The following is a 13449-nucleotide window of genomic DNA, read 5'->3' as shown; positions in this document are numbered from 1 at the left end:
TTAGCTTAAGCTTTAGTTTGGGCTGTGATCTTATAGGCTCTGTCTATCACTGTTTAGTGACACCATTTTATGTTGCAGGAAAATTATTATTCATTTATTAAGCACCGGTTACTGTACAAACTTTTACCGTTATTTGTTTAACCCTTTAAATAATACGGGTTGTCAAAGCAGCTTTACAGTGTCAAACAGGAAAATAGTTTGTCAATAATCCAAAAAGACAATAACAGAGTAATTTTTTTTCAGTTAAAGTCAGTTCCTTAAAGGTCCAGTTCTTCTTGATCCCATGTTTTAAACTTTAGTTAGTATGTGATGTTGTTGTTAGAGTATAAATAATATCTGTAAAATCTAAAGCTCAAAGTTCAATGCCAAGCGAGATATTTTATTTAACAGAATTCGCCGACAAAAAACGACCCGTTTGGACTACACCCCTCTAGTTCCTTCAGGATTGACGTCACTAGAATAGTTTTTTGACTAACCTCCACCCACAGGAATACACAAAAAGCGGGGTGTGGTCTTTATGCGCTCCGACGGAGAAGAAGGAAGAGCTGCGTTTGTGTTTACCATGTCGTTGAAACGCTGTTATTTTCATCTCGGAGTCCAACCATCTTTGTTTGGCCTTCCCAGGGACGCTGTCCTTGGAGATTAATGGTTACAATTTATGTTTAACTCGGTTCCTGTAAATTATAATCCACATGTAAAACTATGTGCAGCACATTTTGCTGAGGACAGCTTCCTCAATCTCAATCAGTTTAATGCCGGATTCACACAATGATTATTCTTGAAAGATGGAGCAGTTCCCTCTTTGTCTGGAGAAGGCGTTGTTTATGGATCACAACTGGTAAGTGTATTTTATTATTTAAGTTGGTGCGTTTAACAGTTTCTGTAACTTACTACACAAAGGGCAACGCTGTTTAGCTTTGTTAACTAGATGTTAGGGCTGTGCAAAAAAATCAAACGCGTTTTTCATTCGCATCTCGTCAGTAAAAACGCTCCTGTGATTATAAGTACATCTCCAGCACATGCTCCTGCACACTTGCTTCTCAAAACTAGTCCAATCGCGTTACCAGGAGGTCAGCCTGCTCTAAGCTGCTGTCGAATCACAACACAGGAACCGCTGGCCCAATCAGAACTCATCACGTATTTCTGAAGGAGGAACTTCATCAGCCTTCAAGGAAGTCATCAGCCCGTTTTTGTGAAAACAGCGGTATACAGATAGGTGAATTGTGTGAAAATTACTGTGTTTTTTTACACGCGAAACATGAACACATGTTATATTGCACACTGTAAACACAATCAAAGCTTCAAAAAAGCGCGAAAAACGGGACCTTTAATGATTCAGTGATGTCATCATCCAGTTCAGCTCTCTTCCAATAGTGTCTGTGTAATCAGTCAAGGGTCCCCCAAAAAAGCCAACTGCGACAGTGGCAAGAAACCAGAACTGGTTTCCCCTTGCATTTCTACTAAATGACTTCCTTAAGGCATTTCAGTGTTGCTTTTCTTTAAAATAAAAAGGCTTAGAAATGGTGACTTAGTCATAGTGTGTGTGACAGCAGACACTCCACAGCAGACTACACCTGCTCATGTTAAAGGCATTTTGAACTGTAACAAATTTACAGCAATGGGCCACATGATTTTATGAAATTTAAGAGCTAATAAGAATTTCTGTTCAGTTGCATGCTGTAAATCATCCTCACCAGGAGTTGCATGTACGGTTGCTGGTAGGCTCCGGAGGCTATCTTTCTCAGTCACTAATGAGATGTCATACAAGCGGCCTGGCTCCAAACTGTTGATCTGGGCTGAATCTGTCTCTGGCAGCAGGTACATCTCTGGAAGTCTGCTTGATCCATCTGTCTGATTGGGTGCAATGGAGAGGACATACCTGTCAATCTCCCCCTGTGCCTTTTCCCATTGGACAATGACTGATGTAGTGGTTGTCTTCACAACTTGCAAGTCTTTTGGTCCAGAAATCACTGTCCAAAAATGAATCCAGGAATGAATCACTTGTTAAAAACATACTAGAAATCTACAAAACGCAAGGTTACTGGTCCTTATAATCCTGTTGGCATAGACTCACATGTGGTAAATTCTGCTGTGCTCTCTGTTCCAAAAATGCCATCTTTCTCTCCGGTGATGCTCACTGTGTACTCCTGTCCAGCAGCCAATCCAATTTGAGTGTAGGTGCTCAGTCTGCCACTGATTTTGGAGCTTATTTTCTGAACTGTTTCTTTCTGTGGAGAGAATACTGTAAAAATCAGTGGACCCATATGATATTAATTGCACATACCCAAACAAAATGTTAAATATGAATATGAAAGAGATTGTCTGAATTCATGTGGATTAGCCAAATGGTAAAATAAAGTTACACTTTATTTTGATAGTCCGCTTTAGACATTATACTAACTTTGCAATTATATATTAACTTACTCTCATTTGAGTATTAGTAGACTGTTAGGTTAGGTTTAGGGTTAGTACAAGAATTGCAGGACCATCAAAATAAAGTGTTATCAGATATTAATCTTTAATGTCTGCTAGTTGACAAGTAGTTGCAAAATTACTTAAAGTCAGTAGAATGTCTGAAGTGGATTATTGAAATAAAGTGTTGTAGTTAAAGTGTATATAATCTAAACACTATTTACACTTTGATGATCTGTCAATAAAATCTCAATATCACCAATATCAACCCTTCCATATACTGTCACATGAACATGACTAGACTGACTGCAAATTCATTTTCTGAAATAAATGTTTTTGGATCTTACCAGTTCAAAACTTATTTGCTGTTAGGCTGTTATGAGTGGTTGCCAGACATTGCTTTATAGCTGTTATGGTGTTGTGAATGGTTGCTAGGGAATAGCTAGGTGGTTGTTTGGTTGCACAAGTCTTTAAAATCAGCTAAATGAACAGTGTTTCTGGCTTTACTGCTATTCTTTATCGATACTATCCAAAATATCTCTGAACTAAATTGTACAGCTAGCATACTGTACACAATCACAACTTCTTACAAACAATGACATATTCTTCCACTTAAATGATTCCACCTGTAATTGACACATTATTGGAACATCATGACTTAAAGACAGTTGTGAATTTCCTGGTGGTAATTCCTGACTTCTGTTTCAGTAAGACATTCATTATTTGACAACCAGTATTTTACACATAACAGAATGAAAACTAGAGGGTGATTTATCTCATATATTGGAAAAGCCACTCTCCAGCACTTTATTAGCCCTAAATTCACTATGCCAGTTGGGTGGTGTTCTCGAGTCTTCTAGAATTTTTGTTTCTCATAATAAATTGAATGGGGCCCAGCTGAGAGCCAGTCTTTCTACAGTTTATCTAAAGAAATCATCACAACTGTGCACTTTAATGATGTCTTTCTGCCTGTTTTAGTTCTTTATCAATGAAGAGGACCGATTGCATATCTTGTTTAATTGTTGTTATCCCCCTGCCGTCTCCAGTGTGTCTCAGCAGCTGTTCTGTGAGGTCATCTCTCTGGCTGCCATGTGTTTTTGACCATGTTTATGCCTTTCATAGCAACAGGCATCCCATATCTGTCTCTCTTTCCTCTACTGCTCCCCTTCTCTGTAGCTGCTGATGGATTTCTGTCTTTCACTAAATTTCCTCAGCCCTGTCTCCAATAATCTCACTGAACTTTCTCTGACCATAGTCATATTTGTCCTCTTTAATCCTTTATTTAATCTGTTACTCTCTTGTATGTTGTTTCTGCCTACTTTCCTTCTTGTTCTCTCTATCTTTCTACACCCACTCATTTGTGTTTTGTGTGAAAAAATGTGCCCTTTTTATTGTCTCAGTGGCTTCTCTGTATATTTTTCAGTGTAACAGCCATTAATATCACTTTCAAATATCTGTACACTGCTGAAATGACTGTTCTTTATAGCATTTCCTTTTGCTTTCTGTCTGGTATGTTGTTACATTTGAACATGAGACCAGTGACCAAAGTCCAGCAAAAAAAAATAAAAAAAAAATAATAAAAATGTTCCCTTTCAATACTTTACTTATAATGCATCGCAAAGACATGGTGGGGAAAAATAATTTTCTCCAATTACCAAACACCGGCTTTTTCAATCATAACAGTGCATCTACACTGCCATTGGTAAAAAAATATGAACAGAAATTAACCAATGACAGCACAGCGTAGCTGCAGGAGCTTATCATGAAGCAGTGCACCAGAGCCCACCAAATTGGGTGGGGCATCTGGCTATATTAGCAGGCACTCAGCATAGGATCACTGATTCATTCTCCTTCAGCAGCGACAACACTGCTCTTCACTGATTCCACGAGACTTGAAGCCACATTCACCTACAATCTATTTCAGCAGCCACTCTGCAGCAGGAAGATCAGCTTGTTGTCTTCTCTTATGCTCTCTTCTCACTGCCCTTAAGCAGCTGTGATCATCACACCGCTTCACAGCACAGAATCAGATCACCACTTTCAAGCAGCTTTGACCTCCTGTTGCTCTAAAAGAATCCCCGATCAGCACTTCGCTCACGAGCCGCCTGCAAAGTGCCTGTGTTGGCGCTTTCCTGCTTTGTGGTACTAAAAGAGCAAATTTCTGAGCACATTTTCTTTCTTCTGTTGTTACAAATGTCGTGCCACTGCTCGTACAGGGTTCCACTGCACGCTGATAATGGGCACAGTGAGTGTGTGCAATGTCTGGGGGAATCCCACACAGAAGAGATCAATGAGATGTCATGTTCTCACTGTGGTAGCATGAGACTCACCTCTTTGCGCTCGTGGATAGCTGCGGGGTAGAGGATTACAGCATTTTGATATGAGTGAGCTCACATTGGCTCAATAAAAGTTTCCCCCATCTCGTTCTCCTGCCCAGACCAGCGCCCCTCTGCCAGCACGAGTGACTTGGTCTCGTTCATGGGATCGGATGATGAGCCGCTTGATGACAGCATTTTCCTAGTGGCTTCAGATGCTGAGGATTGGTTGGGCTCTGTTCTTGACCCAGCCTCCTTACCGCCTTTGGAGCCAATCAGTGCCAGGGTTGGTATGGACAAAGAGCTCATCCGTGTCCTATCAAAAGCTGTCGAGGAGCATGGATTGGAGTGGTCAAAGTGGACAAAGTCATGGACGTGCCCCCTACTCAGCTGATTTACGTCCCTCTGCCTCTCCCGTCCTCACTATGGTCAACGGCACTGTGCAGAAAGTCTACGATAAGCTGCCTCCTCTGGACAAAGCAGTAGCTGCATACATCAGCCCCCCCCACACACACACACTGCCATTGGATGGAAGACAACAGCTGCTCATACTTCTAAGTCCTGCCGAATGATTTCAGCCTTCGCTAGTTGAGCTTACACCTCGGTGGGCCAGGCTGTGTCTGCGTTATACTCTATGGCAGTGCTCTAAGTGTACCAGGTGAAGCTCTTTCTCACCATGGATGAGCCTGGGCCTGAACACTCCACAGCATTCAGAGAGCTGTGCAGCACCACTGATTTGAACCTGTGTGCCACAAAGAAATCTGCACAGGCCATTGGGAGGTCGATGGCCAGTCTGGTTTTGCTGGAGCACCACTTTTGCCTGAATTTGAAGGAGATCAAAGAAGCAGATAAGGGCATCTTCCTTGACTCCCCGGTCTCCCCCGCTTGCCTTTTCAAACCTGCTGTGGAAGGGTTCGCTGAACATTTCACAGCTGCACAGAAGTCGTCCCAAGCCATGCGACACTTCCTGCCGAAACTTTCCACTTATACAGCTGCTGCCAACATCGACTCAACAGCCAGCCAAGACCATGCCTCCTGCTGCTCAGGCTTCTGCACGGCCTGAGCCCATGCAGTGCTCATGCTCTGCAAAACGCCATCCTTTCCCGAAGCACCAGTGGCCCAAGATTGTACTAGACCCTACACCTTAGACGCTGTCCTGATCCTTCAGAAAGGAAGAGGAGGGGCCAAGTCTCGCTGCGGACGGACCACCCCCCAAACAGCCTTGTATGTTCCTAGTCACCCTGTTTAGTTTTGGGTGCTGGGGAAAATGTATTTATTGCATGCAAAGGGCCCATTCTAGAACCAAGTATAACTGCTGTAATGGCAGACAAAATAAAACACAAATAATACTCAAAAATGTATCTTTCAAACATTGCAAGCCACCTGAACCAATTCAGCCTCTTGCCACAAGGGCCGAGGCCTGGCATGTATTCCCTGGCATGCCAAAATGGGTTATGGGGATTATAAAACAAGGTTATCTACTCCAGTTCACTCGAGAACCCCCACATTTCTGTGATGTGATCCCCACCTTAATTGGGAACATGAATGCTTGCGTTCTATGTTCCATGGTGGCTATTTTGCTGGCGAAATGGGCCATAGAAATCATCCAGACTGCTCAGAATGAGTCAGGCTTTTACAACCGTTAGGTCCTTGTTCACAAAAATGATGGTGGCTTCAGGCCCATCCTCGATCTCAGGCTTTTGAATCGCTCCCTAGTAAAGTGTGTGTTCAAAGTGACCACTTTGAAACAGATCATCTCGCTGATTCGCCCGAAGGACTGGTTCTTCTCTCCCCCACCACAGGTGCTTCTTGAGATTCACCTTCAAGAGAGTGGCATGTCAATATATGGTCCTGCTGTTCGGACTGTCTTGAGCCTAAGACAGATGGGAATTCACATTCCGAATTACCTCGACATCTGTCTTGTTTTAGCCCAGTCAGAGGCTGAGCTAATATCCCACAGATCTAGGGAAAATTTATTTATTGCATGCAAAGGGCCCATTCTAGAACCAAGTATAACTGCTGTAATGGCAGAAAAAATAAAACACAAAAAATACTCAAAAAGAGAGCAAAATGTATCTTCCAAACACTGGAAGCCACCTGAACCAATTCAGCCTCTTGCCACAAGGGTCGAGGCCTGGCATGTAATCCCTGGCATGCCAAAATGGGTTATGGGGATTATAAAACAAGGTTATCTAATCCAGTTCACTCAAGAACTCCCACATTTCTGTGATGTGATCCCCACCTTAATAGGGAACATGAATGCTTGCATTCTATGTTCCATGGTGGCTACTTTGCTGGCGAAATCAGCCATAGAAATCATCCAGACTGCTCAGAATGAGTCAGGCTTTTACAACCGTTAGGTCCTTGTTCACAAAAATGATGGTGGCTTCAGGCCCATCCTCGATCTCAGGCTTTTGAATCGCTCCCTAGTAAAGTGTGTGTTCAAAGTGACCACTTTGAAACAGATCATCTCGCTGATTCGCCCGAAGGACTGGTTCTTCTCTCCCCCACCACAGGTGCTTCTTGAGATTCACCTTCAAGAGAGTGGCATGTCAATATATGGTCCTGCTGTTCGGACTGTCTTGAGCCTAAGACAGATGGGAATTCACATTCCGAATTACCTCGACATCTGTCTTGTTTTAGCCCAGTCAGAGGACGAGCTAAGATAGGTGTACTATGATCATACTATACAGACGGATTATGTAATAAGTGTATGTACACTATAAGCAGAACTATGAACATGTGAACACAATTTACACTAGTGCAATGGACAGTAAAAAAAGCACAATAGAAAAATATTCCAGTTTGTAAATGGATTATTCACTATTCTGGATGAACAGACAGTCGTGCAAGTAATAACAAGTGAACTGTTTTGTTTGTTTGTTTGTATACCAGATGTAGTTTTGTGGAGGGTGAGAAGTGTGTTTGTTGGGGTGGGGGGTGGGGGGGGGGGGGGTTAGAGAGCAACATTCAGCAAGGAGACATCTGTAGGGAAAAAAAATCCCCTGCTGTTCCTTGTCCGGAGGCTCCTGAAGCACCTCCCGGAGGGCAGGAGGTTACACAGTCTATGGTCAGGGTCAGAGGAGTCCTTAAGTATGCTGTGAGCTCGACGCAGACAGCGTTTTCTCTGGATGTCCTTAATAATAGGAAGTGGTGTCCCTGTTATGCATTGGGCAGTTTTCACCACCCTCTGCAGGTGCCTTGCGGTCAGCAACTGCGCAGTTCCCATACCAGACTGTGATGTAACTGGTCAAGATGCTCTCGATTGCACACCGGTAGAAGTTCACCAGGATGGTTGAAGACAGTTGGTTCTTCTTCAGTGTCCTGAGGAAGAAGAGGAGCTGGTGAGCCTTCTTGACCAAACTGGAGGTATTTGTGGTCCAGGACTGGTCGTATCCGGATGGTGGTTCCCAAGAACTTGAAGGTGGAGACATGTTCAGCAACAATCCCGTTAATGTGGATGGGATCATGCATGCTTCCTACCTTCTTCCTGAAGTCCACAATGAGCTCATTTTTGCCTCTGCATCGGTAGTACTGCAGTTATACCTCCTTCACATGCGGTCCCTTCAGCACTGGCTGAAACTCCTGGATTCATCCCAGGATTGCCGTCAAGGATGGGGCAGCCTTTCCTCCCAACTCCTCTTCAGAATGGCAATGGCTGCTCTGAAAGCAGCACACAGGCTGGGCAAGCTGAACCGGAGAGCAGACATGCTCCACCCCCAGACGGTTCAGAGAATATGAGAGATCTTTGGGGAGGGACAGGTCGACCTCTTCGCCTCAGAAGACAACTCTCACTGCCCAATCTATTTTTTGAAACAAAGGGATGCACTGGCCCATGATTGGCCCAGCCTTCTCCTTTACACTTTCCCACCATTTGCCCTGATCCCTCAGGTTATCAGGTGAATCAGGAAACAGAAATACAAGGTTGTTTTAGTGGAGAAACCAACTCTGGTTCTCAGAGATGTCTCAGCTGCTCATGTCAGCTCTATGGCCAATTCCCCTGAGACAGGACCTATTCTCTCAGGTGAACATGACGATATGACACCCACAGCCAGAGCTGTAGGCCCTACACTTATGGCCTCTTGATGGGAGCCTATGAACCTCCCAGAGGGTGTCTTAACCACGCATATACACATGATGAGGCATTTTCTCCTGATAACCCCCAAAAGAACTTTAATTACACTTTCAGTTTTGATCGTACAGATAAGAGCAATACATCAACCGAAACTGTTAAGGGTCTACTTTTTTTGTATAGAGACATAATAACAACAAAACTTTGTGCATTTATAAAATAAAGAAAACAAACAAGGTGTGCTGTCTACAGCCTTGGTCTGCGGTGATGTTCATTTAGAAATGCGTTATTAAAGCGAACTGTAACTCAGTGTATACTCAACGAAGAGACATGAGAGATATATCTATAGAAAGCTTGACATGTCTACTTTTAAACTAAACAACCAAAAACAAATATTCTGTGATAAAGTAATCCATATGAATACAAAGCAATATCCGTCTTTCCATCTCCCTTCATTATCTTCTAATGCGACCACGCCCCCGCGCTAAACTTGCTATTGAGATTATAATGTTACACGTGAAGCTCACGGCTTGTAAACACCCATACCACAGAAAACAAAGCAGCAACACTGCTCTTCAAGTTTTTATTTTACTGTTTCCTTCGCGCTGAGAGGAATAAGACATAATTCACCCCAAGAAGATGTGATGAGGATTACCTCAGGATTTGAGATTTCCTTAGAAAAAAGAATGAAGCACTTTATTCAGCAGAGATCATAAACATGAGTAAGTCTCTTTTTATTTATTTATATACTTGTATTAGGTTTCACTTTTTCCAAACTAAAATTCCTCACTAAATGTATAATCAAGTGAAACATTATGAAGTTTCAATAACAATATACACTATACCATTCTGAATGAGAATCTGAAAGCTTGATGTAAATAATATAAATGTTACAAATAAATGTAAATTTAACAAATTCTGTTCTTTCAATTTATCAAAAAAACAGAAAAATTATTCTCAGCTCTTTTCCACATTAATAACAATAATAAAAATAATAATAATAATAATGACACTAATAACAATAAATGTTTTTCTTTTTTTGTAGTAAATCAGTGTGTTACTGGAGTAATGATGCTAAACATTCAGCTTTAAAAGTCAGCTTTGATTGTTCCTAATAAACTGTTTAACTGCACTTGCAAGTGAATATTAAATTATGTTGTGGGATAATGAAATATATTCTAAATAAACTACAAACATGCCTTCCCAGTCGGGTCACCTGTCAAACTATAATTCCTGACTAAATGTATAATCAAGTGAATCGTTATGAAGTTTCATTCACATCACCTAAATGTTCTACTGTACTACTAGTATCAGTGACCATCACAATAATGTTAATAATGTAGTTTATCAATTAGTTTATTTGAGAGCACATAAACAATATACACTTTGGAAATGTTATGTGATGTTGATTTATATTTTTCTACATGACACAATACCAGTCAATACCAGTTTGCTAAAGACGTAATATTGTGAAATATTTTTACTATTTAAAATAACAGTTTTTTAGTTGAATATATTTGAAAATTTAATTTATTCCTGTGATCAAAAGCAACATTTTCAGCATCATTACTTCAGTCTTACTCCAAGTGTAACAATATACACTATACCATTCAAAAGCTTGGAGTCAGTATATATAGAAATTAAAACTTTTATTTAGCACACACATGATGATAAATAAAAACAATTAATAAGATAAATGTTATGAACAATGCTGTTTTTTTTTCAGTTTATTTATAAAACAAAACTGAAAAAAAAGATATTCTCAGCTCTTTTCAACATTCATAATAATAATAATAATAATAACAATACATTTTTTTTTTTTTAAATCTGAATACTAGAAGGATTTCTGAAGGATTGTGTGACTGGAGTAATGATGCTAAAAAAATTTGTTTGAAAGTCAGCTTTGATTGTTCCTAATAAACTGTTTAACTGCACTTTCAAATGGATATTAAGTTATGTTGTGGGATAATTAAATATATTCTAAATAAACTACAAACATAAAAATATTTTGTCCTCACATTCTTTCTTGTAACTCTTTCCTCTCAGTCACAAACCTGACTGAAAGACTCATTATGCAGCTCATTATGCAGGTCTTTGTCTTCTCAGGTGTAAATCACAATAATGTTTATGGTCAATAACATATGCCATTACTCGCATATCCCCTTTACAAACAAAAATTGTCTTAGAAAATTTTAATCAATCTATTGTGAGTGAGTAAACAAGATGATTTTGTTCAAAATAGCCTATAACCTATAAAACACATTCATAGATGGATACTTTTCTGATGCCTGGACTCCGTTTAGCATTTAGAAAAAACATGAAGATATCGTTCAATGTATTGGAAGTGAATACATTCTGTAAGAATTTAGATTTCAGGTTTTGACTGCGAATGTCACGTCAGTACCGCTGGAATTGCCCAATAATGAACCTAAAAATGGTAAGGCCTACATGAAGTCTCAGGACAGTTTCTTATTACTGCTTTTTTACATTTCTATTCCCAAACTGACTGCAGTGTTGCCATGTATGATTAAAATAAAAATAGTACAAAGCAGCATATAAATTAAGAACAAAAGTTTTTGTCTCTCTGGCAGATGCATGTGTCTTTCAGCCAGTTTCTTTGTCTCTCTCTCAAAGGCACCTTGTGTCTCCTGAGAAAAAAATATTATTTATATTGTATGTTATACTCTTTATGCCATTGCAAAAATTTCAAAAGCCAAACCAAATGAGGCATTTTTTCTAAGATAGACACTTTGCCTAAACCTCCTCTGCAAGTTTGAATAATGTCCATAATGTCGTGGTGCAGTGTCTCATTCCCTTCTCATGGAACACGGGTTATGTTGTGGAGTAAACGTGTTGCACAATGTATTTTATATTGCATGATCACATTTTATTGCTGTGTTTTATTTTGTGTGAGTTGCTGTGTTTTCTTTTGTTGATTGCTGTGTTTTTGCAGGCAGTATTCCTATAGCCACACCTCTATTTCGTGATAATTCAATGAACTAATCAGTGATGGATTTTGGGGTGGAGCGGTGAATATGTTCCCCTATAAAAATGTAACCGTGACTGAGATTGGTGGCAGCATCGCACATCTGGTAACTGAAGTCAACAGCGAGAGTGAGAGAAGGAGAAACCACGTTGTGCTTGCATCAGAGAGTGAGTATTTCACTTGCATTGAGACGGCTTATGGCTATTCGAGATTGCAGCACATTGTAGACGAGTAATCACAAAGTCGGTGATTCGCGGAGCACTATTGGAGTAGCAGCGTGTGAGACGGGTTGATGACCGTATGTGAGAGACTACCGCGAGTGCTGAGTAGACGAGTGAATGATTGACGTGGTTCTTCTGCCGTGAATACATTGGACTGGATAGCAGGCTTGCTGTCCAGTCATGCTGTGAGTACATTCTGATTTCCACTTGCGGGGTGCCTATTAAATCCAGATTATTGCCTCCTAACGGATGATAACGAGCCTACGTTGCATAATTTTGAGTGACTTTTGAATCGGCCGATATTTTAAAGAAGTTCCAGTTTTATTTAATAAACTCATAAATGGGTTATACATGAATTGATGTGAGTTGGGCGTCGTATGCTGGCAGTCTCTTTTTTTCTGTGTTCCAGCATCGGGCTGATACTGGCCTCTATGAAGGACTGAGCGTGAACGGACGTCGGCTGTAACATAGATGTCTAGTCAAGACTGAGTTGAACTTTGACGGTCGCTTGGATTGGAGATCTGGACTTGGACTTGCTGCCGTCTTTTTATTTGATTCATTTTTCTGGCAGACAATTTTATTGTAATAAACTAGTTTTTCTATTGCTATTTTTGGGTGTTGTTTTCCGTATACTTCATCCATATGTACAAAAAAGTTGAGTCACCACTGATAAGCTACTAATAAATATTACAGAAATAAAATTTTGCAACGATTTGAATCGTAAAAAAGTTATATACAAATAAAATTGAGTTTAATTTAATAGTCTATAATCTCGAATTTCGAACCACTCTCTGTGTGACCCATCATGAGTACTTTAACAGTTTATGACAATCGGAAAAAAAGAGAGATCACCAATAAAGAAAAAAGATCTCCCAAGGACCTCGATGGTGCCATTTCTAACTGTATCAAGCTTGTACTTAAAGAACAACAGAGTACTTTGAATTTGGTTGACAAGACAGGTCAGTGATCCTGAAAGGTACACGGTAGGCATACCCAGTGAAATTCATGCAGAACAATGTCACGCTACTATTTTTTCCTGATTTTAGTCCAATCACAATGGTCAAGATAGAGCTTCAGCCCAGTCCTGATGAAGATGACAGCTCTGCATCTGCAGCCTTTTCTCATGTACCCGGCGGCAATTAAATTATGGCACAACAGTGAGCAGATGATGTTTAACTCCCCTGTCAACTCACTGCCACAGAAGAAGACATATGCTGCAGCTCTGCAGAGCAACGGGAAGGCGACGGTATCCCTCTCCTCTGCGCAGCGAGGAGAACTTAACGAATGTGGTGGTGATCTTAACTGCCCAGGAGAAGAGAATGACAAGGTGGACATAGACACTAATGTTCTGGTGTGATCTTGTACTCTTTATCTCGCAAACTTGTCTAGTGACTGGTAAGCTTTCAAATCTTTTCTTGGGGCGTACACCAGAGTGTACTGGTC

The 13449-nt window shown here is 40.7% G+C and overlaps 1 protein-coding gene across 3 annotated transcripts in view; it reads right to left on the bottom strand.

Moving 5' to 3' along the window:
* The window catches only part of LOC132104565 (tenascin), an 83909-nt gene that overhangs the window by 41596 nt on the left and 28864 nt on the right, over nt 1-13449 (bottom strand). For all 3 annotated transcript variants that reach the window (XM_059510126.1, XM_059510128.1, XM_059510127.1), the window contains exons 4-5: nt 2075-2224; nt 1695-1970 (exon numbers count right to left, since the gene is read on the bottom strand). In XM_059510126.1, coding sequence (XP_059366109.1) covers nt 1695-1970; nt 2075-2224 — 426 coding nt within the window. The remainder of the gene's footprint in view (nt 1-1694; nt 1971-2074; nt 2225-13449) is intronic.

This window comes from Carassius carassius, chromosome 25, assembly GCF_963082965.1.
Source record: "Carassius carassius chromosome 25, fCarCar2.1, whole genome shotgun sequence".
Taxonomy (NCBI): Eukaryota; Metazoa; Chordata; class Actinopteri; order Cypriniformes; family Cyprinidae; genus Carassius; species Carassius carassius.
Note: the sequence above shows the minus strand (reverse complement) of the source record. Positions and strands in the feature narration are given on the sequence as shown.